Here is a 21,141-nt window from a genome sequence, read left to right as displayed (position 1 = left end):
CGTATATTAGAGGGGTTACTCCTCCAAACCACCTCGCTCCTTACGCTAAAGTCTTTTAATACTTAAAAAAAAGCTTTTTATTGTTCTAATTAAATGAATATCATGTTTCAGGAGTCGTTCTTATAGGAATAGGACAAAATTCAAACTGTGGCGTAAAGAGCAAGGTTTTTTGGAAGAGTAACTCCCTCATATACGTGAATAACTTCTGTTTATTTTAAGTTTTAATGTTGCTCCTTACTTTTAGTTGAAAAAACTTGTTTTTTATTTAATTTCTGATCGCTTTTAAAATGATTCCAGGAAATCTGGCTACTCCTCCACGGAAAAATCCCTCCTCCCCAAGGATGCATTCTCTAGACAAACCAATCCTGGGCGGGCAATTATTCTTAACATCTCCACGCGTAAAATTGAGTCGGCAATGAGACAGCAAGGTATAAGAAGAATTTCGTACAGGAATTGTAATAAATTTTTCCGTTTTACAACTTCCCGTAAAAAATTCACTCCGTGGAAGATTATATGGAAAATTATCCCCATGATTATATATATATATATATATATATATATATATATATATATATATATATATATATATATATATATATATATATATATATATATATATATATATATATATATATCCGTGTTTTAGAGTTTCGGTTACTATTGAGCTGGGTCGCTCCTTACTTATAGTTCGTTCCCACGAACTGTTTTATCGATGGAACACGTATTTTTATGCTTTTTATTTTTATCATATTTTTCGTTTCTGACAATTCTGCATTTATGTTTTTTCTCCATTTTGGTCGCTTGTTAAATTTTATTCTTCCAATGAAAATGGGCTTAGTGGAGGCCTTTACCAAAATTAAATTATAATTCTCTGATAATCTCAATCTGATGGCGTAATTTTCATTAAGATCACTTGACTTTTAGGGGCTGTTTCCGCCTTTTTTCGAAAATCAAAAATATTTGTCAGGCTCGTAATCTTTCATAGGTAAGAGTAAACTTATATATTTGAAATCAAGATAAAAGCCAATTCTTTTGATACGTCGATTGCAGTCAAAATTCCATTTTTCAGAGTTTTGGTTACTGTTGAGCCGGGTCGCTCCTTACTTACAGTTCGTTACCACGAACTGTTTGATATTCATGCAGCAGGTTAGTTGCACAGCAGTTGGTTTCCTCTGTTTTTGACCGAGGAGGGGATTCAAACCTAGTGATGTCGCCGAAAGGCAGATCTAGAGCAAAATCTTGGGAGGGGGGCAATGTGATGAGGGCGTCAAAAATTAACTAGATTGACAAATTGGTTTGAAAAAAGATTGAAGAGATGAAAAAAACACGGAATAAGGGGGTCAGAAAAATCTTGGAAGGGGGGTCTCCTGGCCACCTCGATCCACCAATAAGTCATCCCTTTCTCCTGGCAATGTTCCTGGTTTGAACATGTTTCATTTTAAGTACATTCTACCAAAAAGTTGCTCAAATTTTCTTTTAATAGAAATAAATGTTATCATGTAAAAATAAATAAGCATTATCAAATATATAAATGTTATTATAAATTTTGGAAAGACGTTGCAGAAAATAATGAAATTTGACATTCATAATATCGGAAAATAAGAGAGACACAATTCAATTTAACAATGATTTAAGGCTCTCGGAATTGAGGAATGATTTAAAGACACTCAGTTAGTCGAAATAATTTGGAAAACATTCTGATACTTACTTAAAAGAATCGTCTAAATGTGGCATTAGTTGGAAAAACCCTGATGAACAATTGAGATCAGAAACTAGGCGACTTGGCTTGTTGAATCTTACAGACACAATTCCGGATGAACAAGTGTCAGCTATCTAACAATGAAACAAAAAGAATTAAAAAGGTACATTGTTAAATAAAAATTTGAAGGCAGGAATAGCGAAAAGCAGGAGAGTTGGATTATCGTCTTTTAAAGGGATTAAATAAAAAAAAAAACAAGTTTTTTTTAACTGAATATAAGGAGCGACATTAAAACTTAAAACGAACAGAAATTACTCTGAATATGAAAGGGGCTGTTCCCTCTTCAACGCCCCGCTCTTTACGCTGAAGTTTGACTCTTTCTCTCAACTCTACTTTTTAAAACAGTAAAAACCTTTATATAAATGGCTATCTCAGAACTTTGATCCTGTGACTTTGGGAGGGGGCCTAGATGCCCTCCAATTTTTGGCCACTTAAAAAGGGCACTAGAACTTTTAATTTGCGTTAGAATGAGTCCTTTCACGACATTCTAGGGCACTGGTTCGACACGAACACACCTGAAAAAAAAACAACAGCAAAACAAACAAATAAACACGCATCTATGATCTGTCTTCTGGCAAAAAATTCGAAATTCCACATTTTTGCAGATAGGAGCTTGAAACTTCTACAGTAGGATTCTCTGACACGCTTAAGATTCTATGACTTTTGTGTGGTGTTTTCTCCTATTTTCTAAGATAAGGCAAAGTTTCTCAGGCTCGTAACTCTTGATGGGCAAGACTAAACTTTATGAAACTTATATATTTAAAATCAGCATAAATTGCGATTCTTTTGATGTAACTGTGGATATTAAAATTTGGTTTTTTAGAGTTTCGGCTACTATTGAGCGGGATTGCTCCTTACTACAGTTCATTACCACGAACTGTTTGACTAATGAGAACGAGCAAGGTTCAGCTGTTGAACAGTAAAATTCAAGCCACGTTCTTCATACATAAAAATTGAAAGCAGGAAAGTTGGCCTGCTGACTCTTATAGGTATTAATAGTGACGGAAGAGTTTGTGCAATCTAATAGAAAAACTGAAAGTTACTAACAAAACCAAGTTGTTATTAGAAAGGTGTTTTTTTCGAAGACTGCACTGCCTTTCTATGACGAACAAATAAAAGTTCATACAAATGTGATCGAGATATCCGTAGATTTTATACCTGTTTCACTGTCTAATAAAAGGACTAATTCCAACGGAACTTTTACTTGTTTGTTATTATTAGAAAGTAGTTAAGTTGGCTTTTTGATGTTTACAGGCATCAATGGAGAGGAAAGAGCTACAGTCCACTCTTGCTAACTCGAAATTCGAGGGACCACGATTTTTCCATGAGTTACGTTTAGTTCGATTTCTGCATTATCCGAATTATAGAGGTAATCCTACAAGAAATTCGGCTTACACAGGTAACTAGTTATAGAAGTATGCTAAATAAAAATTCAAGTTGTAGAGGTACAAAATCATTAAACTCACTCCCTACAGCCAGTATCAAGTCAAGAACAACTTTATTATAGTATTATAGACTTTATTATTTATAATAATAATATTATATTTATTATTTTATTATTTATTATTACTACATTTTATTATTTATTATTACTTATTTTATATTTATTATTATATTATATTTATTATTTATATTTATATTTATTATTTATTATTATTATATTTATTACTTTAGTATTTATTAGTGTATTATAGACTTGGCATATCAAGACTTGACTTTTAATTGTAAAGACTTGACTTTCAAACGTCAATAATAAATTTAGTTTGTTAGGCACCTGGACATTAATAAAACCTGATACAAAAAATGTGCTAAGCAAAATTATATCAAATATATATAATTTTTATATATTTATATTATATATATTATATTTATTGTAAGTAAATATATATATATATATATATATATATATATATATATATATATATATATATATATATATATATATATATATATATATATATATATATATATATATATATATACAAAGTTTACGCTTTGCAACCTCCATGCCTAACGACTAACATAGGTCTGTTGAAAGAACTTCGAAATACAAAGGTAAAACCTGACTTGTGGACGTAAAGTGGAAATTAAATGTCGACTTATCTATTAAATTTTGAGTTATGAATGTAATTTCTCGACTTAGACAGGTTTTTCCAAGGGGATTGTGAAATTTTCCAAGGCTTTTCGAAATATCGAGGATTTCGCGGATCGAGTTGCCTAGAGACGACTGTATTCAACAATAAAAGTGAAAGTAAGCCACATTCTTTATTCTTTATTATTATAAAGTAAAAAAGTTGGATTGTTGACCCTTACACAGCCTGATTCTGAAAAACGATCGCTAGCTTTATACCGAAATTGTTTTTAACCTAACATATTTATATAATTTATATTGTAAAATTTATAACAGGCTCACATTCATCTATTACTAGAGAGCAGGGAAGTTGGCTTAATTCCAGACAGTGTAACAAGAAGTGTCAGCTATCTGGCGATGAATGCGACAACAAACAATAAAACCACATTTACCAATATTGCACGAAATAATTTTGATAGGGGGGCATACAGAAAAGTTCTGGGGGCATTATGAGTTTTGCACGTTCTTTTACGATCAATTCGCGAGTTGCAAAAATGTTCTGGGAGGCTCAAACCTAATCTCAGTAATTTTGGCTTTTTCAACTTTATGAAAGAGGAAACACTACTCCTGATTGTGGAAGGATTAAGTATACAGTAAACAAAAGAAGTGAAAAATGGGAAACAATGGTGTTACGGAGTCGTCTCTGTAAACTAAGTATTGTGACGTTTTGTACTCTCCTGAAAACAGCCCAAGAAGGATATGTAATGTGACAGCATTGAATGAAAATCCAAATATTGTATTATTTTGAGTAAAATAGATTGTATTCTCTTCTTGAAAGATTTAAACCTTTGAAAAAAATTACAGTCACGTTATTTCCATCAAATCCATTAGTTTGGTTACTGTAAAAAACAAACAAAACCACATAAATGAAAATTAAAGAGAATTGTTATTTTGGATACATCTATAAAACTAAAGGATTGGGACGACATATACTACTAATTTAAATTACGTTTCTGACCGACGTTTCCAACGAATATTTTTCGATCCGGTTTCGTCTAGTCACCCCATAAGTTTCAATAATGTAAAGACTAAGCAAATTTTAGTCCATTTCGAGAGTAATAAATCGATTTGACCATAATCAGTTACAAATTTTTTCTTGAACAATTATTTTTATGTCTTGAAAAAAAACAACTAGTCGGACAACTAACTATTGATTACTTTTTTTGGGTGGTTAAGACTAAAGAACAAGAACCAGATACGTTCAGTTTTGCATCGTTAGTAAATCCAAGTTATGACAGCTTGAACTTATGCAATTTTTTCCACCGATGGAGAATTTTATACTTTCAATCTAAACAAACTTTTTCTAAAGCTTACTTCCTGTGACTTAGTTACTTCCGTAACTAAGTCACATTTGACAGCTTTTACGATATATCTCATGTCAGGTGAAGCGGAGCGACGCAGATAATTATTGCGCATGTTCTGTGAAATCATAAATCAGTACAACCCAATTTTTTGCCATTAGTGAGTAAATGTTCTTTGTTTCGTATTCATGTGACTTCAAAGTCGGTTAGAAAAGCCTAGTTGTGGTTTTCATAACCTGTACTCCGAAAAGGGGTTTTAATTGGTAAAAGACATTTTTATTTCACATTAGGTTCCCCTGGCTAGGGACTTATGGCCTCGAGTTATAAATTTATCAGAGACAACGAGGTTCAGCCCATTTCTGGGCACCTCAATACCCCTTACCCTCAAGGCAATGATCCTTGAAGGCTTAAGGCTTAAGGCTGAATGGAAAAAAAGTTACCAGGTCCCTTTTAGGACCCAATTTTTATGCAAGCCAATGTTTTTTTGTGAACTGAGTTCCTCTTGGCAGAAAAAAACGTTGGCGAAACGTTTCTGGCCCCTTTAACATTTTAGAGTAAACCAACATTTTTTTTTTTCCTGAATTAGGATTCCCTTGATTTTAGGAATTTTGCTTTTTTAGGAATTTTTGCAAGCTTTAAGCCAAGGAAAAAAGGAATCTAGCCCTATGTTTTGGGCCTCAGTTCCCAATTTAATTTTTGGACATTATGGCATTTGTTGTTTTTGTTGTAAGTATGACATTTTTGTCATTTTGACAATTTATTGACGTAATTATTACATTTTTTTGTAAGTTTCAAGCAGTTCTGAGAAAAATAAAACATCAAAAATTTAGAAGCACAGGTGGACAAGACGGCTAATAGGACTAAATTAAAAATTATTTTTTAACATGTTAACAAAAATGTTAACATTAAAAAGACTATCATTTGGCAATAATACATTGCTTGCAAAGGTAGCAGCGACCAAACAAATCAACCAACCTCATTCCGGTTAATGAGAAGCAGATCGTCAGCATAAGCTAAAGTCACAAGAGTTACAATAAAGTTACAATAAAAATTTGTGACAAATCATTTTGTTTAACGATTGTAAAAAAGACTTTACTTGTGTAACCTTTTGGTTACTCCGTATATGTTAAATAAAGTTAAATAAAAAATGTTATATAAAGTTAAATTTAAAAAAAAACAAGTTTTTAAATGAAAGTAAGGAGCGACATTAAAACTTAAAACGAAAAGAAATTACTCCGTATATGAAAGGGGCTTTTCCTTCTCAACGCCCCGCTCTTTACGCTAAAGTTTGACTCTTTCTCTTAACTCTACATTTTAAAAACGTAAAAAAACTTTAGCGTAAAGAGCGGGGCATTGAGAAGGAAAATCCCCTTTCATATACGGGGTAATTTCTGTTCGTTTTAAGTTTTAATGTCACTCCTTACTTTCATTTAAAAACTTTTTTTTATTTAATTTCTGAACGTTTTTGAATGAATGCATGTTTTGGTTTTGGCTCTCCGCAGAGGAATAATTAAAACGAAATTTGTATATTTTTTTTTGGCTAAATGGCTTTCTCATAATTTCGACCGAATGATTTTGAGAAAAAAAGAGCGGGGGAGGAAGCCTAGTTGCCCTCCGATTTTTGGTTAATTAAAATGGGAACTAGAACTTTTAATTTTTTACGAATCTTTTTATAAGTAAAAGATATACGTAACTTATAAATTTGCTTACGTAAAAAACTTTTGTATTCTTATGTTTTTATTACATATATGAGGGGGTTTTCCCCCTCGTCAGTACCTCGCTCTTTAAAGTCTTTGCCCCCTCGTCAGTACTAAAGCTTAAATTTTGTCCCAATTCATTAAGAATGACCCCTGAATCACAAAAGCCGCAGAATAAATAGTTGACATTACCAGAAATACTTTAGGGTAAAGAGCGAGGTATTAGGAGGAGGTGAGCCCCTCATATGGGTTTTTAAGTTTTAATGCTGCTGCTTTCTTCAAGCTGAAAAAAAAAAACTTTTTTATTGTTTTGTTTTAAGTAATGCTTGTAAATCCTGCGCTCCCTTTATGGAAAATTTCTTCCCGCATGACAAATTCCTCGATGGAAAGTTCCCCCAGCATACACCCCTCTTCTCAACCCCTGCCTCCAACCAAAAAATCATCCTGAAAACGCCTGCACACTTCCCAATAACCATTACTATATGTAAGCACTGGTCAAAGTTTTGAACTTGTAACCCCTCCCACGGCGACTGTGGGGGAGTAAGTCGTCCCCAAAGACATAGTTATAAGGTTATTCGACTACGCTTAATAAAATGGTTATCTCAGAATTTTGATCCGTTGACTTTGGGAAAATAATTAGCGTGGGAGGGGGCCTAGATAACCTCCAAATTTTTTGGTCACTTAAAAAGGGCACTAGAACTTTTCATTTCCGTTAGAATGAGCCTCTTGCAACATTCTAGGACAACTGGGTCGATATGAAGACCCCTGGGAAAAAAAATAAACACGCATCCGTGATCTGCCTTCTGGCAAAAAATATAAAATTCCACATTTTTGTAGATAAGAGCTTGAAACTTCTACAGTAAAGTTCTCTGATACGTTGAATCTGATGGTGTGATTTTCGTTAAAATTCTTTGACTTTTAGGGGATATTTTCCCCTATTTTCTAAAATAACGCAACTTTTCTCAGGCTCATAACTTTTGATGGGTAACACTAAACTTGATGAAACTTATATATTTAAAAGCAACATTAAAATGTGATTCTTTTGATGTAGCTATTGGTACCAAAATTTCATTTTTTAGACTTTTGGTTACTATTGAGCCGGGTCGCTCCTTACTACAGTTCGTTACCACGAACTATTTGATAAAATCCATAAAATACAGAAAATAATAAACTATTATAGTTAATTTTTGATTTCGGTTATATTGGTCATGACTGATTAAAGAAAAATCATCTTACACTCTTTAATCATTTGTGAGAAAGTTGGACTCTTTCTCACAACCCTACTTTTTAAAACAACAAGAGCTAAGAGCTCATGTGGCACTTGTGACGAGGCAAGAAGAGCTAAGAGCCAAGAGCTCATATGGTATGAGCTTTAACAAAATTCTAAGATTCAATAGATTGATTTAAAAGGAAAATCAGAGGCTTAATACCGGTCAGGATTTAAAATAAGAGCTCTGAGTCACGATGTCCTTCTAAATATCAAAATTAACTAAGATCCGATCACCCACTCGTATGTCATAAATACCTAACTTTTTCTAATTTTTCCTCTCCCTTCAGCCCCTCAGATGGTCGAATCTGAGAAAACAACTTTATCAAGTCAATTTGTACAGCTCCCTGACACGCCTACCAATTTTCATCGTCCTAGCACGTCCAGAAGCACCAAACTCGCCAAATCACTGAACCCCTTTCCCCAACTCCCCAAAAAGAGCGAATCCAGTACGGTTATGTCAATCATGTATCAAGGACATTTGCTTATTCCACCCACGAAGATTCATCGTGATTCCTCCACTAGACATGTTTTCCAAGATCCCCCCTCCAACTCCCCCAAGGTCAAAAGATCTGGTTGGGATTTGAAATAAGACCTCTGAGACATGAATTCCTTCTAAATATCAAATTTTATTAAGATCCTATCTCCTATTCGTAAGATAAAAATACCCCAATTTTCACGTTTTCCAAGAATTCCGGTTTCCTCCTCCAAAACTCCCCCCAATGTCACAAGATCTGGTCGGAATCTAAAATTAGAAGTTTAAAGCACAAGATCCTTCTAAATATCAAATTTCATTAAAATCTGGTCACCCTTTCGCAAGTTACAAATACCTCAATTTTCAAAATTACCCCCCCCCCCCCCCAACTACACCAAAGAGAGCATATCCGGTCCGGTTATGTCAGTCACGTACCTTAGACAGGTTTTCATAATTCCCATCCAGTTTCATCCTGATCTCTTCTTTAAGTATTTTCTAAGATTTCTGGTCCCCCCCCCAAATGACGCTGGATCCGGTTGAGATTTAAAACAACAGATCTAAGTTACGAGGTCCTTCTAAATATAATATGAAAAAAAACTTCGTTTTCTTAAAGAGTTAAAGAGGCTGCGTCCCAAAATCGAACCTTAAAACGTACAGGAATTAGGAGAGGCAGTTTGGGGGCTGCCGCCCCCCAAACCCCCCGCTTTTAAAGACTCTTTTGTACAGGTTTTTTGTTGTGGGGGGCTGCCGCCCCCCTAACCCCCACTCTTGGCTTCTGAAAGGCCCTCTTTTAATTAACAAAGAATACAAAACAGGCTTTTGTTTGCTACCCTACCCCCGCCCCCAGCTCTTAGCTTGTATGCTCTGTGTCTGGGAAACAGTTTCAATAATTATGTTAAAATGTAAATGGAGTGGTCAACTTCATTGTTGCTAATGACTAGTTTCGGCGCAATGGTTCTCCTGTCCTCTTGTGTTTAACATTTTTCGAAGTTATTCCATTATTCATTCATTTCAATTTTTTGTTAATTAAAAGAGGGCCTTTCCGAAGCCAAGAGTGAGGGGTTAGGGGGGCGGCAGCCCCCCACAACAATAAACCTGTACAAAAGAGGCTTTAAAAGCGGGGGGTTTGGGGGCGGCAGCCCCCCAACTGTCTCTCCTAATTCCTGTACGTTTTAAGGTTCGACTTTGGGACGCAGCCTCTTTAACTCTTTAAGAAAACGAAGTTTTTTTTCATATTATTTCTGTACGTTTTTCTACAATCCATGGTGGATGTAATTTAATAATTCGTGTACTCCTCGTACAGGAATTAGGACTGCCTCTCCTAATTCCTGTACGTTTTAAGGTTCGACTTTGGGACGCAGCTTCTTAAACTCTTTAAGAAAACGAAGTTTTTTTTTCATATTTTGTGACAAAAAACCGCCCGATAAGGGACTTGAACCCTTGACCTTAGGATTAAAAGTCCCACGCTCTACCGAATGAGCTAACCGGCCATGTTTGAAGTCGAAATACCTGCATGTGTATAAATATAACTTTTAAATAACTTTTAAGAATTTCAAAAATTAACATGGGCTCTTATGGAGAAATGGGTTTTTCTAAGCTAGAAAATCGGGGGGTTAAGATATTCCGACGAGACTTTCCAGGAAAATTACTCGGAGAATTCCGCGTCGAATGAGTCTTCGTACACCCAGATTTGATGTCGGGTGTGACCTGTAGGCGTGGCAGAAAAAACAAAAAACAAAAGGAGAATATGAACATTAAGTGGCTATGCGTGGTTTCTGGAAAACAGGGAAAGAGTTATCGGATCGAGCTGAAATTTTGCGGATAAGGTCCTGGGTCCTAGGGGACCTTAACTTGTGAATTTCAGCCCGATCGGACGACATTAAAGGGGGAGTGGGGTGGGGGTGGGTGGTCGAAACTTTCGGCCAGATTTTCCCCATGACGAAAAAGTCGGAGGGGGATGACATTTGGCAGGTTTCTTAGTTGGAGCTCGGGCTACGAAATGCATTCCTCCCCATCCCTCTGAGACCATTGGAACTAAAGATCGCGTAACATTGTCGTGGTTCGCCTCTTTAAAGAGGCACGAGTGTGCCTCCTTGATGAAGTTTCATAAAGATCCGATCACTCCTTCGTAAGTTAAAAATATGTTATTTTTTCTAATTTTTCACAATTACCCCCCCCCCCCCCCGATAGAGTGGATCCATTCCAATTATGTAAATCACGGATCTAAGACTTCTCCTTATTTTTCCCACCAAGTTTCACCCCAATCCCTCCAATCTAAGCGTTATAATGATAGATGGCAATAAGCTTACCTAAGCTATGGATGTCAGGTGATTGATTTTTCTTCTAACGATAATTTCGACAGGACCTGTGCCTGTCATCATCAGATTAAATTCAAATTTCTTGCCAGAAAGTAAAGTCACTAAATAAATAAAACTAAAGTCCTGTCGAAATTATCGTTAGAAGAAAAATCAATCACCTAACATCCATAGCTAAGGTAAGCTTATTACCATCTATCATTATTATGTATAAAAGTCAGCTTGGCCTCAGAGAATATAAATCTAAGCGTTTTCCATGATTTTAGATTCCCCCCCCCCAATGTCACCAGATCCGGTCAGGATTTAAAATAAGAGCTCTGAGACACGATATCCTTCCAAAAATCAAATTTCATTAAGATCTGATCAACCGTTCGTAAGTTAAAAATACTTCAATTTTTCTATTTTTTCCGAATTAACGAGCCCCCACTCACCCCCAGATAGTCAGATCGGGAAAACCCCTATTTCTAATTTAATCTGGTCGGTCCCTGATACGCCTGCCAAATTTCATCGTCCTAGCTTACCTGTAAATGCCTAAAGTAGCAAAACCAGGACCGACAGACAGACAGACAGACCGACAGAATTTGCGATTGCTATATGTCACTTGGTTAATAGCAAGTGCCATAAAAAGACTCCTGCGAAAAATTCCCCCATACGGAAATTTCCACCTCCCCTACGAAAAAATCCTCAGACAATTCCAACCCCGCTGAAAATATTCCCTGGAAAGCACTCACATACATAATTGAAACACCCAAAAGAAAGACAAATAAAAATAATTCCGTCTAGGAATTTGGAAGTTCACCCCGTGCAAAATTTCTCTAAGAAAGTTCATCCCCCGAAACCTTCCTCCGCAAAGAAAATTTTTCCCCGGTGAAAATCCATTCCGCAGAAAATCATTTTCTGAAAGAGTTTTATGATACGTGGATCTGAAAGTGCAGTTTTCATTAAGATTTCTTGATTTCTGGGGGACGTTTCCCAAAGCTTGCAGCTTTTGATGAGTAAAAGCTAATGAATCTTGTATATATAGAATCAGCATAAAAAAAACAACAAATCTTTTCATGTCCCTATTGTTATCAAATTCTGTTTTTTTTTAGAGTTCCGGTCACTATTTGGCCGCGTCACTCCTTCCTTGCACTCTCTTTTCATGAACTGTTTGATGCCAATCGTAAGAAATTACATTCAGTCAGTATACTTCATTGAAATATGTAGAAATTGTTTACAAAGTGTAGCTTGTATCCTATGTTTTGTCTAACAGTCGGATGATGGGACAGTTGGAACTTCCAGAACTTTTTTCGAGGAGAGGGGTTGTAAAGGAGATTAAAACTTGTGTCTATGGGAACGGGTAAAAATAATTTTTTCTGGTCCAGTCAAAAGAGCGTATGACATAATTTAATTCTCTTTCATGCCTGGTGTCATGTTTTAGGCTTGTTTACAATTAAAATTTATCCATCTTCGCTTTTGCGTGTCCAATTAAAAAAGTGAAATGAGAAAAAACCAATAGTTTTATTTTTAGCATTTCAAAAGCGAAAGCTTTATGTTTATTCAATTACTTGCAAAATATAATATTTTTAGTTTCTGCACCAAAACTTTTTGCGAGTTCAATACTTTTGAAATAAATTACTTTCACAAAAAGGAAGTCTATGAATCATGTTTAAAATTTTTAACAAATAATTTTTGCCAATCCTTCCATAAAATGCGATATAATAAAGCGATTACTATATATATATATATACATATATATATATATATATATATATATATATATATATATATATATATATATATATATATATATATATATATATATATATATATATATATATATATATATATATATCATGAAAAGAGAAATCACCAATGCAACAGCACAAACACAAAAAAAAAAAAAAAAAAGAAAAAAAAAAAAAAAAAAAAGAGAGAGACAGAAGGAGAAAAGGAAGACTGTTTTCCTAAATTAGTGATTAATATAGACCAGCACTTGAATGAGGCCTTAACCCTACTCATCCATACAATCACATAGGTCAAACAGCATAGCCACACACAATCAACCATAAAGAAAAATCCATGGACAGGCAGTCATGTCGTCAACAAGTATAAGTCGTCATTTACCAAACAATAGAAAAAATAATATAGACAAATAATTCAGAGGCAACACCCAACATAAGGGCTCATCAGGAGAATACACTGGCCTATATAGGGTTTCGCCACTCTAAATTCTCTACCCAGCACAGTGTTGTGGCTACCACAGAATATCCATGGCATCCCCGCGTCAGGTATCACCCCCAAAATACATGCCTATGAAAAAAAAAACAGCAAATGTAAAACAACCAAGTAAAACCAAAACAAACTTATCCTGTTAATATGTCCCTCCCTTTAGCAACAATAGGTAAACTAAATATTATAAATTTTACCAAATATATATGTAAATACTACTTTTACTAACAACCCAATACATCACCTATCCGCCTGAGGCCAACACAGCTACACAAGCTCCTTCTTCATCCCAAGCTATTAAAAGCCCCCTCTTTACAACCACCTGAGAATTTCCATTTCCTTTAAATCTGTCCTTATGACATCATCCCATATCATTCGGAGATGACCTGCTTTTTTTTAGCCCTAAACGGTTGGCCGACAAGGACAATCTGGTAATCTGTCATCCTTCATTCTTCGTTGAACGAAATTTTTCATTAAGTTTACTTTATGAGATACAATCAGTCAGAAGGGTGCCCAATACGATTTGTAGGCAGTTTCTCTGGAAAACAATTTTTTTTTAGCAAATCCTCCTCCGTTTTTTTGGAGCGTCCTCGCCTTAGAACCATACTTGAACATAGCCGTCACGGTAGCTTCCAATCTTCTATTCTTGGTTCGCAGACTAATCTTCCTATTCTTCCGAACTTTTCTGAAGTGTGAAAAAACACCCTGGGCCTTAACTATTCCACTTTTAACATATTCGCTGCAACCACCGTCTTTACTATTAATACTACATAGGTATATAATACTACATATGTATGCAATACTAAATAGGTGTGTAATACTACATATGTATGTAGTGCTACATAGGTATGTAATACAACTTAGGTATTTAATACTACATAGGTATGTAATACTACATAAGTATGCAATATTACATATGTATGTATTACTACATAGGTATGTACATGCGTGGTATAACATAGGTCTACATATGTAAAGCTGTCAACTTGATCCATCTTTTTGTTACCCAACATCACCTCTTCACCTGGACAATTAGAAATTACTAAATACAAAATAATTATAATCCTAAGGCTCTCATCTCTTACTTCTTTAAAGTGAAATTAACTAATTAAGGATTAAATAATTAAATAGTCAAGAAAGTTGTAAACTCACTAAAAACTTTTCATGCAGAAACCCAAACATTTTTCATATTTCGTATGTTAATCTACGTAAAGAATACAAGATTTTTGCTTTCGAAACGCTAGAAATAAAACTACTAATGGTTATAATTTAACTTGTGTATTGGACAGGTGACAAGAAGTATATAGTTTAAATTTCCGTCCAAAACAATTCGAAGATTGTTTGTGTATTTTTTTTTATCATTAAAGAACAAGTTTGGAGGGGGGGGGGATTTATTTCATAGTGGTCCAAAATTCATGTTCTTGGAAATTTCCTACACAATTATTTCTGAACTTTTTTAGGTATACGAAAAAAGAATGGTAGCCGCTTCGAAAACTATCTTTACATTGTTTTGGACGGTATGAAGCACACTCATACCCAAAATTGCTATAACCACACCATTATCCAAACAAAAATATAAACAAGGAGACAAATTGTCCCAATTTTCATGATCAGACAATATGTCACGCAAATTTTATTTCGGCCCTGAATTCACCTCCCTTTGAAGGCCAAAAATGAAAAAATAATAAAACTTTAGGATTTCCATATTAATCTGCTCCGACAGCTGAAACTTTACATAAAAATTATTTTGGTTTTAAGAACTTTATGACGAAACTGCTATTCCATCTTGTAGTTTAAGAAATAAAGACGAAAATAAATCAGGCTAATTCGTCTGGGCTCGATTAGAACTCTGGACGGAAGGGCTACGTTCTTATCGTCAGCATCCATGAGAAAATCCCGCTACAACGCAGTTAAATCAAATTGGGATTTACAGCGATAATTTTTGTTGGACCTTCGGAGGGTTTGAATTCAACCCTCGGCAAAGCATTGCCATCTGGGTTGCTCTAGAACTCTGACTCATGGGTCACAGTTGCAGGCTGCCCCACATCTGCGACCAATGACTTACGGTTGGTATTAGAGATCGTGGGTTTTGTCACCAGCAGTTACAAGTTCACGGAGATGTACTAAGGGGAGATTGTGTGTTTGTGTAAAGTGTGCTTTTCAAAATCTCAGGGATCAACTTTGGTTTTTATTTATTTTTCCAACAGAAATACAAAAGGAACATTTTTAGCGTAAATATCAAGAACATGAATCGAAGCCACTCCCCCCCCCCCAATTGACACAACTTGTCATCAGAGGTCTACCGTCCGATCATTTCAGGTATTCATATTTATTTGTGCTCATTGTAAACTTGGGTAGCCTGTATTAGCCAATTTCTACCCGTTTTAAGTTTTAGTTAAATAAAAAAAACTATTTTTTTTTAGCTGAAAGTAAGGAGCGACATTAAAACTTAAAACGAACAGAAATTAGGCTACTCCGTATATGAAATGAGTTGTCCCCTCCGCAATCCCTCGCTCTTTACGCTAAAGCTTTTAATTGGTTTAAAAAGTAGAATTGTGCCAAAGAGTCAAACTTTAGCGTAAAGAGCGAGGGATTGCGGAGGGGAAAACTCATTTCATATACGGAGTAGCCTAATTTCTGTTCGTTTTAAGTTTTAATGTCGCTCCTTACTTTCAGCTAAAAAAATTAGTTTTTTTTATTTAATTTCTGAACGTTTTTGAATTAATGCATGTTTGGTTTTGGCTCTCCGCACATAAATTATTAAAATGAAATTTGTATATTAATTCTTTTTTTGGCTAAATGGCTTTCTCTTAGTTTTGATCAAACGATTTTGAGAAATAAGGGGTGGAGAAGGAGGCCTAGTTGCCCTCCAATTTTTCGGTTACTTAAAAAGGCAACTAGAACTTTTAATTTTTAACGAACGTTTTTATTAGTAAAAAAATACGTAACTTAAGAATTAACTGACGTAACAAACTTTCATAACCTTATATTTTTATTATGTATACGAGAGGGTTTGTATCCTCGTTAATACCTCGCTCCTTACACTAAATCGTAAGTTTTATCCCAATTCTTTAAGAATGACCCCTGAATCAGAAAGGCCGTAGAATAAATAGTTGAAATTACTAAAAATACTTTAGCATAAAGAGCAAGGTATTTATCTCCTCCTAAATACCTCACTCTTTATGCTAAAGTATTTTTAGAACCCCTCATATGCGTAATAATCTCTGTTCGTCATTGTCATTGAATTTTTCTTCCCCCATGAAAGATTCCTCCAAGGAAAGATCCTCCAATATAGCCCCCTCTCCTCAGCCCCACCCCCAAACAAAATAAAATCCCCCTGAAAACGTCTGTACACTTCCCAATAACCATTACTATATGTAAACACTGGTCAAAGTTTGTAACTTGCAGCCCCTCCCCCAGGGATTGTGGGGGGGGGTAAGTCATCCCCAAAGACATAGTTATTATAGTTTTCGACTATGCTGAACTAAATGGATATCTCAAAATTTTGATCCGTTGACTTAGGGAAAAAAATGAGCGTGGGAGGGGGCCTAGATGCCCTCCAATTTTTTTGGTCACTTAAAAAGGGCACTAGAACTTTTCATTTCCGTTAGAATGAGCCCTCTTGCGACATTCTAGGACCACTTGCTCGATACGATGACCCCTGGAAAAAAAACCAAAAAAACAAACAAATAAACACGCACCCGTGATTTGTCTTCTGGAAAAAATACAAAATTCCACATTTTTGTAGATAGGAGCTTGAAACTTCTACAGTACGGTTCTCTGATACGCTGAATCTGATGGTGTCATTTTCGTTAAGATCCTATGACTTTTAGGGGTTGTTTCCCCCTATTTTCCCAAATAAGGCAAATTTTCTCAGGCTCGTAACTTTTGATGGGTAAGACTAAACTTGATGAAACTTATATATTTAAAATCAGCATTAAAATGCGATTCTTTTGATATAGCTATTGATATCAAAATTCAATTTTTTAGAGTGTTGGTTACTATTGAGCCGGGTCGCTCCTTACTACAGTTCGTTACCACGAACTGTTTGATTTCGATCTTTACTCTGTTTTCAATCTAATTCAGCAGCTGAAGTAAGATCAACTTTTCAAAGAAACAGACCAGGATGATTGTCTTGTTAAAATTGAAATCGGGTACACACGTGACATTTATTGACTGACCGTAGTATAATCCAAATTATGCAATCCTTAATTTAGGGTTTGGGGCATAATTTGATCTCAATTCAGAACTTAACAACATTAAATTCAAACATCTGCCACGAATCTGAATCAAAGGTAAGAGTCAAGGTGGGTGTCTGTAATTTTGAAAAGGTAAAAAATTACTTTAGCAAATGGAAATTTGCATAGGTGCCAAGTTTTGCAAGTAGTCTGCTGGAGCCTATGTAGCCGTCCTAAGACATTGAAAAGATTGGCTTGAAAACTTGTTAAAATATTCAGTGTTTCCTTAAAATCGTAGATCGTATCTAATTAGGCAAGCTGAGCCATTAGTTTCTCCTACACACCCCCCCAAAAAAAAATTATCTGCACTGACCGAGATGCCTCCCCTTATTTTCTAGCTTTTATGCCAGTAAGCATGCGAATGTTTTCTTTTATGTAACAAAGAAAAGGATTGTTTTTAAAAAGTGGAACACTATAGCCCAGCAGCACGCATATGGCAATCGTAGTCCCAAAAAATTCCCAGAAATGAAGGGAGATTATAAACTAACTACTACCCTCCCCCTTCTGTCAGAGAATTTCTCCTACTACTACTTCTACTATTAATAACTCAGTGCAGCACCAAGCCGTCTGAGGCCAACACAGCTACGCATGCTCCTTCTCCAACTCCTACATTTATGTGAAATCTCACGCACTATTAGGAAGTCTGGGCATGAAAACCGTTTTTGAGGTTCGAATACACTCCCTACACTTACAAAAAAATACAATGAACACAAAAACCCCAAAAACACAAAAATGGCTAATACGCATTCAGCTCAATTTCTGCCCGTTCTTTCTTAGTTTACATAGAAAAACTTTAAGCAATCTTAGGCAATTTTTAGCAAACTAGCAAATTTTAAGCAAACTTTTTCTAGCAAACTTTAAGCAATCTTTACATAGAAAAACTTTAAGCAATCTAGGGGCTTTTCCTTCTCAACATCCCGCTCTTTACGCTAAAGTTTGACTCTTTCTCTTGACTCTACATTTTAATAAAGTAAAATAACTTTAGCGTAAAGAGCGGGGCGTTGAGAAGGAAAAGCCCCTTTCATACACAGAGTAATTTCTGTTCGTTTTAAGTTTTAATGTCGCTCCTTACTTTCATTTAAAAAAATTGTTTTTTTTTAATTTCTGAATATTTTTAAATCAATGCATGTTTTGGTTTTGGCTCTCCGCAGAGGAATAATTACAACGAAATTTGTATATTTTTTTTTTTTTTTGACTAAATGGATTTCTCATAATTTTGATCGAATGATTTTGAGAAAAAAAGGCGGGGGAGGAAGCCTAGTTGCCCTTCGATTTTCGGTTAATTAAAAAGGCAACTAGAACTTTTAATTTCTTACGAATCTTTTTATAAGTAAAAGATATACGTGACTTATAAATTAGCTTACGCAAAGAACTTTTGTATTCTTATGTTTTTATTACATATATGAGGGGGTTCGCCCCCTCGTCAGTACCTCGTTCTTTATACTAAAGCTTAAATTTTGTCCCAATTCATTAAGAATGACCCCTGAATCACAAAAGCCTCAGAATAAACAGTTGAAATTACTAAAAATACTTTAGCGTAAAGAGCGAGGTATTAGGAGGAGGTGAGCCCCTTATATGGGTAATAATTTCTGTTCGTTTTAAGTTTTAATGCTGCTGCTTACTTCCAGCTGAAAAAAAACTTTTTCATTGTATTTTTTAAGTAATGCTAGTAAATCCTGCGTTCCCTTCATGGAAATTTTCTTCCCCCACGACAAATTCCTCGATGGAAAGTTCCTCCAGCATATCCCCCTCTTCTCAACGCCTACCTCCAACCAAAAAATCCTCCTGAAGATGCCTGTACACTTCCCAATAACCATTACTATATGTAAGCACTGGTCAAAGTTTTGCACTTTTAACCCCTCCCACGGGGACTGTGGGGGAGTAAGTCGTCCCCCAACGAATAGTTATAAGGTTTTTCGACTACGCTGAATAAAATGGCTATCTCAGAATTTTGATCCGTTGACTTTGGGAAAATAATTAGCGTGGGAGGGGGCCTAGATCCCCTCCAATTTTTTTATCACTCAAAAAGGGCACTAGAACTTTTCATTTCCGTTAGAATGAGCCTTCTCACAACATTCTAGGACATCTGGGTCGATACGATCACCCCTGGAAAAAAACAAAAAAACAAATAAACACGCATCCGTGATCTGCCTTCTGGCAAAAAATATAAAATTCCACAATTTTGTAGATAGGAGCTTGAAACTTCTACAGTAAAGTTCTCTGATGCGCTGAATCTGATGGTGTGATTTTCGTTAAGATTGTATGACTTTTGGGGAGTAATTCCTCCTATTTTCTAAAATGAGGCAAATTTTTTCAGGCTCGTAACTTTTGATGGGTAAGACTAAACTTGATGAAACTTATATATTTGAAATCATCAAAAAAAATGCGATTCTTTTGATGTAGCTATTGGTACCAAAATTCCATTTTTTAGACTTTTGATTACTATTGAGCCGGGTCGCTCCTTACTACAGTTCGTTACCACGAACTGTTTGATTGTTTTGTACAATTTGCTGTGCCCAACCGCCCGTTTATGTTGTATTAGTTATAAAAGGAGGAGTATATAGGAGTGGGAAAGTTTGATGTCATGTTACACTTATCATCAGAAGCGCAAGTGCTGATGAAATTTTGAAGTAATTAAACGAGGTAAAATCCCAGCAAAGAGACGGGTATCAGAACAGTGAAAACGAGACGAAGAGAGAAAAACAAGGGGAATATTTCTGGTCTATTGAATTCTATGTCTTCGGCATGGATTTCGATGGATTTCGAGAAAGTCGTCTTGGATAGAGGCTAAACAATGGGAGTGCTTTTCTTGCCTTTTCACCTAGTTTTAAACCCATTACTTTACCATGAATTTTGTTTTGTCATAGTGGTTACGCTATAAATCTTTTATTACGCCATCTTTAAGTCTGTCGATATTTAAATCTCTTTTAATGGAATTACAAGAGATTATAATAATCTCTTATAATTTCTACTATAATACAGATTATAATTTATAAAAAAAATGCAAAATTTTCAGGATTCAAAGAGACTTCTTTGGAAGAGGATACTGAGTGGGACTAGTTCGCTCAAAAGTTCAGTTCTAGGCGCAATGCTTAAAATTCATATTGCAATCTAGTTCCCTTCCGTATCTTAGCATCCAGCTCAAAAAACAGTCTATTTTCCAAAGCTAGAAATATCATTTTGGGATAGCCTACTGCAAATGGGTTAAATACACACTTTCACCTTTGGAAATGTTTGCGTGTTGGCCTTTCAGCCACCGTCATGCTGCTTGTATCCTGTGATCAGTTTTCAATTTTTTCCTTTTTTTGGTTTCAATAAGTAAAAACAAGCTTTCACTTTTAAGAATAACTAAAAGTGCTTAAATAAATTTCAACATATGTGTTACAAAGTTGCGCTTGGCTAGGTGTCACCAAACCGGTAGTTTAAATCTTCAAAGTTTGAATGAATGAGCTGATAACGGAAAAAAGCTAATAATTTACCTTAATTTCCCATGAACATTTCAGCCTATTCCCAGGAAATCGTCCGAGTGGGTAACCAGTGGAGGTAAACGTTTGAGGAGACTTACCACTTGGTTGCTGGAGATCAAGCGTAACGTTTTTACCACAGGTCACTATATTAAAAGAGTTCAATATAATTAACATATAACTTAGCTGGACATAAATTTGGAACCTTTATAACTTCTAACTAGTGTTGTAACTAGTAAAATTGGTCACGGCAAAATTGGTTCAAAACTTAGCCGGACATAAA

The 21,141-nt window shown here is 35.2% G+C and overlaps 1 protein-coding gene across 3 annotated transcripts in view; it reads right to left on the bottom strand.

Moving 5' to 3' along the window:
• The window catches only part of LOC136041832 (uncharacterized), a 78,768-nt gene that overhangs the window by 38,980 nt on the left and 18,647 nt on the right, over nucleotides 1–21,141 (bottom strand). For all 3 annotated transcript variants that reach the window (XM_065726611.1, XM_065726613.1, XM_065726612.1), the window contains exons 4-5: nucleotides 20,874–21,004; nucleotides 1,709–1,833 (exon numbers count right to left, since the gene is read on the bottom strand). In XM_065726611.1, the coding sequence (XP_065582683.1) occupies nucleotides 1,709–1,833; nucleotides 20,874–21,004 (256 nt within the window). The remainder of the gene's footprint in view (nucleotides 1–1,708; nucleotides 1,834–20,873; nucleotides 21,005–21,141) is intronic.

This window comes from Artemia franciscana, unplaced genomic scaffold (genome assembly GCF_032884065.1).
Source record: "Artemia franciscana unplaced genomic scaffold, ASM3288406v1 PGA_scaffold_39, whole genome shotgun sequence".
Classification (NCBI taxonomy): Eukaryota; Metazoa; Arthropoda; class Branchiopoda; order Anostraca; family Artemiidae; genus Artemia; species Artemia franciscana.
Note: the sequence above shows the minus strand (reverse complement) of the source record. Positions and strands in the feature narration are given on the sequence as shown.